The sequence below is a fragment of the Ambystoma mexicanum genome, chromosome 10 (assembly GCF_040938575.1).
Source record: "Ambystoma mexicanum isolate Mex_15411 chromosome 10, UKY_AmexF1_1, whole genome shotgun sequence".
In the NCBI taxonomy this organism is placed as follows: domain Eukaryota; kingdom Metazoa; phylum Chordata; class Amphibia; order Caudata; family Ambystomatidae; genus Ambystoma; species Ambystoma mexicanum.
In genome coordinates this window covers 898,739,508-898,755,259 of record NC_090932.1, presented here as the reverse complement: position 1 = coordinate 898,755,259, position 15,752 = coordinate 898,739,508, and the positions used below count along the sequence as shown (strand labels likewise).

General features: G+C 46.0%; 1 protein-coding gene across 3 annotated transcripts in view; it reads left to right on the top strand.

Moving 5' to 3' along the window:
- ATP11B (ATPase phospholipid transporting 11B (putative)) overlaps positions 1-15,472 on the top strand; it is a 1,683,501-nt gene extending 1,668,029 nt beyond the window's left edge. For all 3 annotated transcript variants that reach the window (XM_069618659.1, XM_069618656.1, XM_069618658.1), the window contains one exon: positions 13,570-15,472. Coding sequence is in view for 2 of the 3 variants with exons in the window: in XM_069618656.1 (XP_069474757.1) it covers positions 13,570-13,651 (82 nt within the window). In the remaining variant the exon portion in view is untranslated. The remainder of the gene's footprint in view (positions 1-13,569) is intronic.
- The last annotated feature ends 280 nt before the right edge of the window (positions 15,473-15,752 follow it).

Genomic DNA, 15,752 nt, shown 5'->3' with positions numbered 1-15,752 from the left:
TGAAGCTGGCAGGGAATGTGCTAGAGCCACCGCTCGCACGCCTTCGGGCTCGGGCGATTGGCGCGGTCATTGGGAACCTTCGAGGTTCGAAGAAGGCATCAATGCTGTCAGTGCCATGTCCGTCGAGGGACTTGCTCGAGGTTCCGGCTCCGAGGAAGTCGTTAACGCCATCGGCGCTGAGTCTGTCGAAGGACATTCTCGGGGCTCCGGCTTCGAAGCCGTTGTCGAAGTCGTCGGCGCCTCAGTCGACGTCGACGCCACTCCAATCGGCGCCCTCGACGTCTGTTAAGGAAAATTTGCCAGAGGTGCCCCGGAGAAATTTGCCAGAGGTTCCTGATGACCTGTTGTCTGGTCATAGCCAGTTGGAAGACTTTCGTTAATCTTTACATGACGCAAGTGGACTTGATACCTCCCCAGAGGTTGAGTTTGGCAGGCCTGAGCCTGGTACACATGCTGACTCCTCGTACAGGCGCCTCATGTCGAGGGTGACGGAGTATCTGGGGTGGTCTGCTCCACCTGTGGATTTTCTGCAGGATGACCTGACAGATATCTTGAACCAAGGTCCACCCACTGACCCGGTGTGCCATTTCATATGGCCTTACAGAGAAGGGTGGCGGCAGCTTGGACTGCTCCGGAGAGTCTCCCGGCAGTGAATAAGTTGTTGCCGAAAAAATATTGCCCAGCCAGTGGTGACCCCTGCTACTTGTCCAAGCACCCTACTCAGGAGAGTTTGGTGGTGCAGGTGGCTACGGCCCCAGCAAAGCAGGCGGCTTACCCTACAACCTCTCCTGATGGGGACGACAAACGCTTTGATGGTTGGGCGAAGAAGGTATTTTCTTCTGGGGGGTATGGCTTTAAAGGCAGCCAACTCTGTTTGTGCCCTTGCAAGATTCACGCACACTCTGTGGAATTGTGTGTCGTTGGCGGCTGAACATATTCCCGAGGGGAGGAACGGGATGGTAAGGATGCCATGTGTGAAACTGTTCAGTCGGGTTTGGACGTGGCAGACTGTGTCAGCCGGTCCATGCCGGCGAGCACCGTGATGCGCAGGTTTGCGTGGTTGCGGAAGTCAGGGTTTGCTCCTGATGTACAGTCCCGGCTTCTCAACATGCCCTTTGATGGTGTCCATCTTTTTGGCAGCAAGGCTGACGAGAGCCTTGAGAGGTTGCAGACCTCCAAAGCTACAGCAAAGTCCTTGAGCGCTGCAGTGCATCAACCTCTGCCTTTTCGACCTAGGGGACAGCAATGGAGAGGAGGTTCCTTTCGATACTACTCTTCCTTTGGTAGATCTAGGGGAGCTGCTAGTCAAAGGGGCCATTGTAGGAGTACCAGAGGTGGAAAGCAAGGTACTCGAAGTGCCAAAGCCGCTCGGGCAGTTGCCTCCTTGCCCTCAGGCACTGCCGCAGCCGTTTCCGCTCAGTCATGAGGCCATGTCCCATGGTTCGCCGGTTGGGGGAAGGCTGGTGCAGCATCTTGTAGAATGGCGTGCCATTACTTCAGATGTGTGGGTTCTGGAGATCATAGCCCACGGCTACTGTCTTCCTTTCTGGCAGAGGCCTCACGACAATCCACCGGGGAAGCTCTCTTTGAAGCGTCCGGATCCACTCCTTGCGCAGGAAATTCTATCCCTGCTAGAGAAAGGTGCCATAGAACTGGTACCTGTAGCGGAGAGGAACAAGGGATGGTATTCCCCATATTTTTTGATCCCGAAAAAAGACTGAGGATTGATACCCATCATGTACTTGCATGGTTTGAACAAGCTCCTCAGGAAGGACAAGTTCAAGATGGTTACTCTTTCTCAAGTCCTCCAGGCCCTTCAACTTCAGGATTGGTTGGTGTCTCTCGACCTCAAGGATGCTTACTTTGATGTGCCGATTCATCCCAAGCATAGGAAGTACCTGAGGTTCGCAGCTGGCGACTGGCATTTTCAGTTTCGGGGCCTGCCGTTCGGATTGACCTCTGCCCCGAGGGTCTTCATCAAGCTGATGGTGTTGGTGGCAGCGCATCTCAGGAAAGGGGGGATTCACGTCTACCCCTACCTGGACGATTGGTTGATCAGGGCGTGCTCTCCCGAGCAACTCCTGGATCATCTGTCACCTGCCATTCCCTTCACAAGCTGGGCTTCTCCCTCAATTTAGTCTCATGTGACAGCTACCCAGCGGCTCCAGTACATCGGGACAGTGCAAGACACATCCCTGGGGCAGTGTTCGCCTCCCCATGTGAGGGCTCACCATATTCTGTAGATGGACAAATTTCAACGTGCCCAGAGTCTCTCGGCATTCGAGTTCTTGAGATTGCTCAGCCTCATGGCATCCTGCATTTTACTGGTGCCAGAGGCCAGGCTCCGGATGAGATCTCTGCACTGGGCACTCAAGATGCAATGGTCACAGTTCTCCGGCAGGATGTTGGACCCCGTGATTCCGCACTCGGTCGCCCAAGATCTTCTGCGGTCGGCCGTCAAAGGAAATCTATTCAAAGGGGCTCCGTTTTGGCAACCGTGGCCAGAGGTGATGATCGTGACGGACGCATCCCTCACGGGTTAGGGAGCTCATGCCAACGAGCTGACAGCCAGTGGTCGTTGGTCTCCGTCAGAGTCCAGACTCCACATCAATGTGTTAGAGCTGTGGGCTGTCAGGCTGGCCCTGAAGGCTTTTCTGCCGTCCGTGCGGGGGGAAGACTGTCCTGATTATGACGGACAATACAGTGGCCATGCACTACCTCAACAAAAAGGGGGGGGGCAGGGTCACTCCCACTGTGCAGGGAGGCGATGCAGCTCTGGTTCTGGGCCATCCAGCAGGAAATTTCGATCTCGGCAGTTCATCTGGCCAGAGAAGAAAACGTGGCGGCGGACGCTCTGAGCAGACAGAGCACAGTCTCTCACGAGTGGGAGCTGGCTCAGGAAGTTCTTTTGGAGATCTTCGCCCTTTGGGGAACCCCACAAGTGGATCTCTTCGCCACCAGTGTCAACTGGAAGTACAACAGATTCTGCTCGCTGGAATTTCCTCCAATAGGAGCCTTAGGGGACACGTTCGTAGTGGAGAGGTCCTTCCCACTGCTGTACGCGTTCCCTCCAGTCCCCGTCATTCCGCAGGTGTTGCGGAGGTTGCAGAGGCTCGGTTCCCGGATGATCCTCATTGCTCCGGCATGGGCCAAGAGAGCGTGGTACCCGGACCTTCCAGACATGTCCATCTGCCCTCCACGTCATCTTCCCTACCGAGACTGTCTGCTCACATGGGAGGGGGGTCGAGTTCTCCATCCAGAGGTCAAGTCTCTCAGCCTTCATGCTTGGTATCCGAAAGGCTGAGATATAAGGATTGGGACCTCCCTGAAGACATGATGGAGGTGTTGCTTTCGGCCAGAAGGCCCGCAACGAAATCCCTGTAACGTTGCCATTGGAGGAAGTTCTGCGACTGGTGCAGGGTACAGAATGTGGATCCTTTCCAATGTTCCATTCCTTAGGTTTTGTCTCTTTTTTGCTTTCTTTAGCCCACAAGGGCCTGAATGTGTCTACCATTAAGGGTTACCTGGCGGCGCTGTCCATATTTAAGCGCTCGTCTGAGGAATGTTCTTTTTTTTAAATCCCGTTGATATCTCAGTTTCTAAAAGGGCTAACTCATGTGTTTCCACCTTCGCCTTTCCAGGTGCCGGGATGGGATTTGAATTTGGTTTTAAAGTTCTTAATGGGAGCTCCATTTGAGCCCTTACATTCTTGTCCATTGAGACTGTTGTCCTTTAAAACTGTATTTTTATTTGCGGTTACTTCCGCACGCAGAGTGAGTGAGTTGCAGGCACTTTCCGCCAAACCACCCTTCACTGTGTTCCATAAGAACAGGGTTCTCCTTAGGGTACGGCCTTCCTTTCTTCCGAAGGTTGTGTCGGAATTCCATCTGAGCCAGAAAGTAATTCTTCCGGCATTCTATCCTCCTCCACATCTTGGTAAGGAAGAGGAGAGGCTCCATAGGTTGGACCCTAAGAGAGCTTTCATTTTCTATCTCTCACAGATGTCCCGGGTCAGAGTGGACGATCAGCTCTTTATTGGTTAGGCTGGAAGGCGTTTAGGTCAGACTGTTTCCAAGCAGACATTGTTTAGATGGATCATTTTGACGATCTCTGAATGTTATCGGTTGCCGGGGAAGGACCCTCCTGTAGGCTTACAGGCCCATTCTGCTAGGGGTATGGCTGCCTCCACTGCACTACAGAGGGGTGTTCTGATTCATAATATTTGCAAAGCAGCCACATGGGCCTCTGTCCATACTTTTATGAAACATTATTCCCTGGACTCTATCCATGGGCAAGATTTGGCCTTTGGTAAGGCAGTCCTCTATTCTGCAATTTGATTGGGCATTCTAAAAAATTTCTAAATTCTTTTCCCACCTCCTTACATTGGTACTGCTTTGGGAGTCTGTCAAAGATTTGGAATATGTCAAAGGACACAATCCCCTCGAAGAATAAGTTACTTTCTTACCTGGTAACGTTCTTTCGATGGGATGTTCCTCCGACGTATTCCACATCGTACCCTCCCTACCTGCCCCTCTACAGAATTTCTTATGCGATTTGCAGCTTCCGTTTCCGCAAGGCTTTCTGTAGTAATACTGGGCGGAGATTGGTGCCACACGTTCTGGGGGGGAAAAACTACCACTGAGGCTACGGGCGTCATGCGTCCTACATATAACATCTGGTGACGTCGACCGTCGGAGGAGGTCCTCGAGGGAGCGTAGCGACGTCGCCGACGCAGGACGCCTATGCCGAAAGTTTTCCGAAGCAGCACAGCTGTGGTAATCGGTGTCAAAGATGTGGAATACGTCGGAGGAACATCCCATCGAAAGAACGCTACCAGGTAAGAAAGTAACTGTTCATCTAATCCTAAATCTAAAGATGGGAGCAAGCTACGACCAATGATCATGTACATATGATCATCTTTACAGGAGAACTCTTTTTAAAAAGAATTTTCTTGAGACCAGTGGTCTGAACGTTATTACGCTTTGGGAGCATGAGTGGACCGAAATGTTGAAAAAAGATTCCGATTTAAAGATTTTCTTAAGCATAAGAATTTACCAGAACCCCTAGAACCACGTGATGCTCTTTTTGGAGGTTGGACTAATACCATCATGCCAGAATGCAGTCCTAGTAGAGTGTTGTAAAAGAAAAGGGCCTATACTAATAAACGTGTTGCACCGATGACCCCTCACACAGGTGATCCTCCCGCACTGCTCCACCCCCATGGTCTGGCTCCAAAGGCGATAGCCGTGCCCTGGTCACCTGTGAGAGAGAGAGAGAGAGAGATCCACAGGACTAATGGGTGAGACACCTTCTGGTTTCTCACAGAACCCCCCAACGAAGCTCCTGTGTGGCAATTCCCATTTCAATAACCACTGCAAAGTGAAGGCAGTCTATGGCAGGAGTGACAGAGGAAGGACCTTTTTGCTACTGTGTATCATGTCTGTGTATATACCTTTAATTGGAAGAAGGCATGCCTGCTGAAATTACGAGCCGGGTGCGAATTTGCGGCAAAGTGAAGGCAGTCTCCTGGCAGAACCTGGGTAAGCTGCCCCATTTGTGGTCCCCTTACTGATCAGTGTTTACACCTTAGAATCATCAATAATAATTCATTGCCTTATGTCGTAGGCTCACATTTTTAGGAGTAAAGCTCCTACTAGCTGTAATCAACGAGACTTCCACTTCTGCAGATCCCCTGTTCACTGCCGAGGGAAACTGTTCCCATGGCTAAATTGACATCGGGGCGTTGCTGTAAGGCGCCCAAGGAGTTCCAACCCCCTGGTCCATCGGTGATCCTCACAGGGAAACCTGTGAGGTTAGAAGCTTCTACACCAAAATTACTGCTTTTTTAATAAAACAGGGAGCTGTGACGAACTCAAGCAAAATTTTGAAATCTGCTCCATTATTGGACTTGACAGATACAGCTATGGTGAGAAGATTAGCTGAGGTCGAAATTGCCTCAAATAAAAGTGTAAACATAAATCCTACTACACTGGCCTCTAATCAAATTCAATGTGGATTAAATTCTGAAGCCTTTGATGAAGCATTGCACTGAATGGGCGAGTGCCAGATTACTTGTGGGATAGTGAGTGAGGAACAATGCGTGGTCCACATTATGAACCTGTTCATCTCTCCGGTACATACTAACGCAGAGAGTTCTTCACATTTTGAGAGGCCTCTTTCTGTCTCCGCAGAACTGTTCCCGAAATGTTCATCTAATTCCGACAACTCTTTTTCAGCCTTTTCAGGCCAACCTTCAGGAATTTTGCAAAGACTGCACCCTGCTCACAATTCATCCCTCACATCCATACCCATGTTAAACTTTGCACTCATTACATTGGTTACATTATGAGTCAATCAATCAAAAGGTGTTGGAACAAGCAGCTGTCATCGCCCACCTAAACTCTACATGTTCCTTCTTGGAAGGCTTTATTATGGCAACTGAATGAATTAACCCTGACCATAATCATTATCCCAAGCTTTCGATGGGGTTCTCAAATGGAGGCTGATCGGAAACAGTATGATGAAATCTGTGTGATGTGCGCGGTGGATGGGGTGCATTAAAAAATAGATCTACAATCTCCAAATAATTAATTAGAACTGGAGGTATCTGCCCAGTCAATAAGTACTGAAGATTCCCTGGACAATTATCCACTATTTTATCAATGGAAAAAAGCTAAGACTAGAGCCCGAGATAAGACCAAGAAATCGACATAAATCATTACGCAATCAAAATAACTGTGGCTCTAGAACCTTTTTGAGAGCACTTACGACTCCCAAAAACCCCAAGTGGGTGTTAATTCCAACCATCAAAAATAAAAAGAACAACCCAGTGGCCCTTTTCATATGTGGAAATCAAACGGATACGTCTGATGGAAATGACCAGAGTGCATTACAAACATTATTAGAACTTAGCCAGTACCCTGAGAACGCAGAGAACAGTTTTGCTACGCCTTCAGAGAAGTCCATTTGGACAAAACCCTCTAAACCAGTTCAAGTTTGTACGATCACGATGCATAATCTTCACCCTCATGGAATACAAGAATTTGACATGCGAAAATAAATAAACTGATACTTCAAATTCTGGAGCAGAGACGTGTAGGTCTACGAAGACCAGCCCTTTCAACAGTTACCCACTGGGTGAAAGAAAGACTAACATTACAACCATAGTATACCAAGAAAGCAATTGCTTAAGTTTCACTAGTGCCGACACGTGTTTCAACCTTAAGGTTTTTCTCAAGGCAAGTTTAATGGATGCGTGGTCCCGGTTGGCAGTGAAGATAGTCAAAGGTATCTCGTGTACTGTGTAGTACCTGTACCCGGATGGGTAAGTGCGTTGTCTCTGGTCCCGCGGTGATCTGCTGTTTCATCACCTCAGGTGTGACAGGGGTGAGGGAAGACAGAAGAGGTGAAGGGTGGGGTGGCCGAAAGGGGCCCAGAAGATGTTAGTGCAGGAGGGGGAGAGGAAGAGAGTGAAGACAGGATTGTTTTGGTGGTGAAATGTGAGGCCAGGGCCGAGCAAAGGGCCTGGGTGGGTGTAGTAGAGGATGTGCTGGCAGTGGGGTTGGCCAGCTCCTTGCAGACTTAAAAAAGTTTGCCTGTGTTGTTAGATGCCACAGAGATGCAGGCTTGAATGTAGACTCTTTTCTTGGAGCAGATGCAGAGTCTATATTGCCTTTGAAGAAGGCGGCAGGCCTGATTGTCAGAGGGTGCACCTTAAGATCCCAATTGCCGTTCTGCTGCCCTGCACTTAAATTTAAGGGCAGCCAGATCGGAGTCGTACCAAGAGTTGCACTTTTTGCCAGGCTTCAGTTGGACTCTCATGACAGGGGCAAGAATGTCAAGAGTGTTAGAGATGGAACAGTGAAAATTAGAGAGGGCTGTATCAGGGTGGGAGTCAGCCATAGGAGGAGGAGAGTAGGTGAAGCAAAGTCAGCCACTGATAGTCTTTTCATGGGTCGGATGACCTTGAAGGCAGGAAGTGGTGTAGGGTGTGCCAGCGTTTAAAGGAGAAGAGAGCTTCAAGTGAGAAGAGCGTGATCAGTCCATGAAAGTGAGGTAGTGAGAGGAATAGAGAGTGGGGTGCCTATGGCAATGGGAGCATCCAAGGTGTGGCTAACAGTGGGCATTGGATCGGGGGCAGAATGGAAAGAGTAAGGGAGTCACACAGGTTGCGGAAAGGTCCTGAGAAGTCCGAAGAGTCAAGATTGATGTTAAGATCCCCCAGCAGGAGCAGTTGGGAAGAGGAGAGAGGAGACCAAGTCAGCCCATTCCGAGAGGAAGAGGGTGGACTGGCCTGGCGGCTGATGGAAGGTGGCCAGAGTAAGAGAGGTGACAAGGGAGAGAGAGAGCCTGCAGAACAGGCTTTAGAAGGAGGAGTAGATCTGAGTGTGAATAATGGACACAGGGATACACTCAGGAAAGATCAAGGCTACTCCACCTCCTGGCCTGTTGGACTTGGGCACGGAGAGGATCTTGTAGACTTCAGGGAGAAGTGTGTCAAAACTTGTGACAGAGCTGTCCTTAAACCATGTCTCAGTCAGACGCAGGAATATCAAGGTCCAGGAGTTGAAGGAGGTGGCATATGTCAGAGGAGTGCTTGACAGCAGAACGTGAGTTCAGTGTAGCAACATGAAGCAGGTTGCCACAAGGTACCCCCCATAAGCGGCAAGAGTGCCTGAGAGATAGAGGTAGGGGGAGGCAAGGATGACAAGGGTGTCAGTGAGGAGGGTGCAGACAAAGTAGCCAGTGTGGGAGGGGCCAGAGGAGGCAAGGGAGCTCCAGATGTGGTGGTAATGGGTGGCCAGGACAGCAGGGTGGAAGAGGCTGACAATGTATTCAGTGTTGTGCGAGTAGGCAAGGGAGCAAGTACAGTTGAGAGCGACAAGGGGGGAGTTGTGAGGGACGTGGTGAGGCTGGTAGGTGGCAAGGTAGCCAAGGACGGCATAGTTGTCAAGGGAGCCTGGGTGGCAGTAGGAGAAGGGAGCCCGTGAGGAGGAAAAAGGAAAGTTGATAAGGTGAGGAAGGAGCCTATCAAAAAGTAAGAGGTTGGGTTTAGGCCCTTGTACCAGGATGGTACCATTCCGATAGACATTTATGATGGCCCTGGAGGTGGAAAAGGAGGCAAGAAGGGCCTACCAGCTGGTGCCACCATTTGTGTGAGTAAGATAGGGAGGGAGCAGAGCAGCCATATGGAGAGTCCAAAGGTCGGGAGAGGGAACGACAAAGAGTATGTCAGTGGGAGTCTCTGTGGCGGAAGCACTGACGTAGATGTCACCAATGGGAAGGCCTGGGTTGGAGGCCAGTATGTCCTTCCTGAGTTTCTTCCTGCCAGACATAGTAAGAGGTGAAGGATAGGAGATGGAGAAACCATTAGAGAAGATGGGGGAGATAGCAAGCGCCATAGTGAGGGGCACAGAGTGTGGTACACTTAACCAGGTAGAGCAGTTGAGGTACGTGGGAGGAGGTAGGCAAGGCAGGTGCACACGCTCAGGAAGACACAAACGGGATAAGGGAAGAGACACTGGGAAAATTAAGAGGGTGGTGGGGGGCAGATAACAGACAGGAAGAGAGGGCAGAGGTGACAATTGGCACATTCACATGGATTACAGCTAGATTCGATTTTTTTACAACAAGCAGCACAATCAATGCAGGATGTGAGCACAGCTAAGTTAGATTTCTTTTTATGTTTTTTTCTTAGGTCCTCGGGTATAGCAGAACAGTACAGGGGTGTGCTACTCTGGAGAAATATAAGAGCTTCCTTCAGGGATAGTTTGGAGAGATTGTCAGGAGTGGCAGGGCAGAGGCAGAGTCCGGAGGATGCTGCAAGCAATAGAGAAACAGGTCAGACTTGCGGAATAGCTGAGGGGGAGGTCCCTGGATGAGGTACCCCTCCTCATGATGTATAATGATGGGCGGAGAAATATAGGGGCCCACTGTGCCCATCCAGCCCCAGACAGGAGCTTTAGGAGTGGGGCCTTTGGAAGTGGTCCGCTCCCCTGCCGCATTTGTTGCAGCGTGTATAGCAGTAACAGAGAATGAAAGCCAGGAGCCTGGAGTGGGGCCTTTGGAAGTGGGTCGGGCAGCCTGCTGGCTCCGTGATTGGTCCAGGATAAGAGACTCCCAAGACACTCCGGTGCCTTGATGCAGTCCACCATCTTAGAATGTCCTCCGCAAAGGCTATCCAGCAGTGAGAAAGTAATGCACTCCAGGAATCAGGGCTGGACTGGGAACTAAAAGAGGCCCTGGAAATAATTACTGGGGACCAAAAGAGGCCCTGGAAATAAAGTACAAAGTGGCCCCATATGACACATTTTCAGCAAGCCCAATGCTTTTCCTATTTGAAAATTTGGAAATACCACAGAAAAGAGGCCCAGGGTGCAGAGGCCCACCGGGAAATCTCCAGAGTTCCCTAAAGGCCAGTCCACCCTTGCCAGGAATGCATGCAAACATGGGAGAAATGGATGTTAGGCAGTGAGGGGACTTTCTTCTTTTGAAAAAGGATGCCGTTTGCAAGAATCTTTTTTCCAAAAATGCGCCACCCATAATGTTGAGCCCAGGAGGGCTTACCTTTATGCTTCTGCCATATGTCTTCTCAGCTGGAGTCACGTGGTGGATGGGGGCAGGCGCTGGAAGCGGTCCGCTCCCCTGCAGCCTTCGTCACATTGTGTAGCAGGAAAAGGAGACGCTAGGAGGCAGTACATGAGTACCCTTTTTTGGTAGAAGCCAAAGCTGCGATTAAAGCAGCTTAAATGGAACAAGCTCCGGCTAGAAAAATTCTATGTAGGCCTGTATGAGGCGTATGATAATTCGGGAAAAGGGGTTTCTAGCCAAGGGGTACACACACGGAGGTCTGCAGGCCTTTAGTATAAGTCAGTCAATATCTTCTAACTTTAGAGTTCTGCACAAGCATTTATATGATCAGTTAAGGATAAAAAGTGTGCTTTGAGAACTGAAATAAAAAAACATATGAACTTGCCATTAGTTCTGCATCTCCAAGTAATTCAAAAGTTAAAGCGAAGTTTAAAAAATTGATTAAGAGGATAAAGAGGGATAATGCATCAAAGAGATGCAGAAAATATACTATCAGCAATGTCCACTAAGAAAATGAATGAAGTCTGGAGATTGCTTAAGCAGGATGATACCCCTCAGATGTCCTTGAAAATCTAATCCAGTTTCAAACGAAGTATGGTTGCAGCACTTTTCAGAAATATTTTGTGATGAAAAATATGCACTTGCTTATGGTTCTTATGTTCCGACATGCGAATGGGTTTTAAATTTTTACATAGATAATGTTTTATGTTTAATTGCTAGGTGTAGCACATCGAGAGCGCCAGTTCCCGTTAGGATCTCTAATGCAATGATAAAAGAGCATCCAGAGGCTTGGACTGATATTTTAATTTTAATCTTCAATCAAATTCTAACGACTAGACAAATCCCTTTTAACTGGAGGATAGCCATAATCATTCAGATCTTTAAGAAAGGAGATCGGACTGCCCCAGGTAATTATCGGCCAATTGTACTATTGGACCCGGCGGGTAAAATATGTGCGCGTCTATAGTTAACAAAATTAATGCACTGGGTAAAATTGGCAGGAATCTCTGATATAAATCAATCTGGCTTTGTAAAAGGGCTTGGGACCCCTTCAAATGGTTGTATGTTATCTTTTTTTAAGGCACAAGCACTTTCCCAAAAAACTCCATTGTATTTGCCTTTTATAGATTTTAACTTTGTATTTTACAGCATCAACAGGCGTCTTTTGTGGACAAACCATATTGGATGGGGATGTCCTTTATATTTGGTATAACTGTTAATAGCTCTTTACAGTCAGACTTATATTAGTTTGTGTTTGAAAGGAGAATTCTCTGCCAACATCACCACCGATAGAGGTTTAAATCAAGGGTGTCTGCTTGCCCCTCTACCTTTTAATTTTTTCATTTCAGATGTGTATATTTATTTGGGAAAGTTTTGAGCGTTCCCTCCTAGAATTAGTATAAATCGTAAATAGTGGTTATTATACGCAGAGATCTTATCTTGCTGGACAAAACAGAGATCAGCCTCCAAAGTCGGCATTTGAGAAATATGCGGAAATAAATGGGTTGAAGATTAACATTTTAAAATCAAATGTGATGAGGATGATCAGATGAGTGGGCAAGAAAAAGATCACATTTCAATGGTGCTTGTCAGATATTCCATTGGTTTTAGTTAGTATTGCTATTTAGGTTTTACTTAAAATACCCATAAGCCAAATCAGCCTAATGCATTGAAATTAAAATCTAAAGCAAAGGCCTTGGCTGCTCCAAGGCCAAGTGATCTTGAAAAATGTGTCCGCTTCTCTGTATGCCCTGTTATATTATTTTATAAACGAAAAAGCAACTCCAATCCTAACTTATGGCCAGATTCTTTATTTTGCCAAAAAGAAATACATTGGCAATATCTGGAGGGGAGACTTTGGAAAAAAACTGTTCTCTCTACCAAAGGGCCTCCTGATGCCAATTATACGGTTTGATTAGGGCTGCTTTCGCTGTTGGCTTTGGTGCAATGGAAACAATTGACATTCATTAGAAAGTTTTAATTGTGAGCCCCTCTTCCCCATTTTTTTTAGATGGAAGCCTGCTGTAGAAAATAATCAAGATTAATTGTTGCAGCTATGGAAATTGGAGTGCTGGGAAATTTTAGATGAGGCATATATTGCCATCGAAAAGCCAACAAAAAACTATGGGATAATGATTGGCAAAGAACCCAAATGATATGCAAAAAACAATTAAGGTTTTTGTGAATTTTGAGAGGGAGATACATCTCATAATATTTTGCCTAATATCTGGGGAAATTCCCAAATGGCATTTACAGAAATATGTTAAGAATGTGAATAAATAATTTTTCTACAAGAGAAAGCACCCTTGTCCGAGCGTGAATGCCGATTCTGCAATCTAGCACAGGAAACTATACGTCATTTATTTCAATGTTTAGCCATAGCAGAATTGAGAGCTCTTTATTTTGACTCATTTTTTAAGTAGATATGGAATTTTAACTCCTGACTAATGGTGGTTTGTTCTATTTAGTGGGTCTTATACATCGTTGACATTAGCAGTAGTAAGGTTTTTAATACGCTGCATTTATAACAATAAAATGACTATTAGGTGATGGAATGATTTTTAAATGATTGTGTTGCTTCCTTTTATTGTTTCTATTCATACTATTTTTAGGACTGGTGAATGATTGATTGTATTATTGCACAATGTATTATGAATTGTATTGGAGTTGCACAATTGGAGATAATACGAGTAAAAGTTCATGAAAGTGAGCTGTATACCTTAAATAAATAAAATACCTGCAGAATGGCTAAATCTAAACTGAGTGTGCCCAATTTTCCTGCGCCACCTGGAACCTGAGACAATCCATGTAAGTCGGTGGGTGATTCATGTCATGCAATGGTATATTCAGTGTGGGCACAGTATACGGTGATAGGAAAGGGAGTAATATATCTTTTCTTTTTTGTATAGACTACACAGTTATGTACTTTTCCCTTGTAGATTTGGATTACTCAGACTTCTTTTTTTTTTTTTGCTGTAGATCATGGAGTGACACGGATCCCTTTTGCACCAATGACAGAAGCATCTTGACACTCTCTACCATGGACTCACCCACCTGTTGATGGCATTCATGCACTCTGCTGTCTACTTTTATATTTGATCAAGATTACATAAACCTATTAAATGGACCTCACTAGTGAAATTTGTAAAGGATCAATGTCAAAAATCCCATGTCCTTTTAGGACCCATTTAACAAAATGTGTAAGTTACAATGTTAATATGATGTGTAATTTATTGAGTAAAAAGGGACTTTTTTCTACTTTTCCTAATTCCTTTTCGTCATGATTTTCAGTGAATTATTTATGGAACACCTGCAAGTTCGACTTTATCAGCTCCTCTTTGTAATTTTTGGTTTGAATTCAAGCTTCGGAATTTCCGACCATTTTTCTCTTACCACATAATTCATCTAATGTCAAGAGAAAATAAATGCAATAATGGAATAATGTTTACATTCTATTTTCAAGAGATTGAAATCAATGTACAGTATACCTACCTAACTTGAAAGCTAATCTTGAAAAATGTATTTTTTTACTGTAGATTACTAGTGAAGGTTAACGTTATCTATGGAAGTGACCAGATTGTACATTGTCTGCCCATGTGTATTCCAGTTTGTCATTAATTTTCTATCAAAGCTCATGCGTCATTACAAAGAAAACATTCAAATGTCTGTATTGGCTTGCATGTTATTGGACATGAAGTCCACAATAGTATCATTCCCTCTTTAAAAGTGTCAAGGGTCTGATTGCTTCAAGAGTGCAGTTGCTGCTACATCCTGCGACTATGGCTAGGTTTTATTGCGCGGTTGTCTGTCATTGGGGTTGAATTTTATGGAGTTGTTTAACAGACTTGGCTACCTTCGATCTGCCCACATGGATGCCACTCTTGCTTTACACCTGGCGTGTAGAACCATTGATGCAAATGATTGAAGCAGCCTCACAATATCCCTGCTTTAAAGTTGCAGACAGGGATACGCATAAACTGTACTAAATTATTGAACACAGCACTAGTACACTGGAGACCCTCACCTCTTCCCATCCTATGTGTGTTATGTGGAACTGTATTGGCAGCAAAGGACCTCCTCCTACTCAACCCCCATTCCACTATAGTATGGTGCTATTGCTCATTGAATGGTGCCAACTCCTTAAGGCTGTCACTCGGCAGTGGCATTCCCTTTCAACCCCCTGCCCCCAAAAAGAGTGTGGAAGGGGATTAGTGTGTAAGGAGCTTGCAGGGTGTATCTCTGCAAAAAAAAAATGGAATGCCTTGGGCACCTTTAACTGCTGGTGACATTATGACCTTAAACCACCGATTCATGTGGGCAGTAGCAGTCAGATCTTTAATATGTGTTTACATACAGACTACGGTTCCGTGGTTTTCGGCAGAGATCTTTAAATTAGCATTTGCTAAAAGACATTTGCTGGAGGCGAAAGAAGCTGTGTTTTTCGGGTCAGCGCATTTTTAAACTTTAAAACCAGGAAACCATTGTTGGCACCTCCTCATGCCTGTCAATCTTTTTATAAGCTCTCCCAGGACTCGGCTCACCAAGTACAGCCTGAATGTATAATGAAGAAATACAAGATTCCTGGAACCAAAGAGGTGGGGTGTCTTTAAATATTAGAAAAGGGATGAGAGAAACTTGCAGAATAATGAGCCTTTTACTGCAATCCAGCAAACCAGATTACTGATTAGTTCAAATTTATTTTAAACTTTGTCATGTACGTTTTAATTGTTTTCTTTCTATTTTACAATATTTGTCATGCTGCACACCGAAGAAAGAACCTCATCTTTTTAAGTGTTCTTGTACAGATTTGTGAAGGGTATTCACATAACTTGTGCTCATGACACTGTAAAATACAAACGGAAATAAAAAGAAATTGCACAAATGCCGTTTGCCTGCCTCATGTTTCAAATATTTGGATACAGGTTTTGTGGGCGAGCTCAAAGGTAAGAGGTCTTCATCTTCTCTGGTATATTGGTTGTCCTGAGCCACAAGAGTGTATATTTTAATGTAGTTTTATGTGGTCTTGATACTACATTTCTACCATTTATTTATAAGCTTAAACCCAGTCTGTCCCACTACGAAATAGATGTGTAAATATAAACGTCACATTTCCCTATTTACAAACTACTCCTTAATATTTGAACATCTAACAAATATTTCTC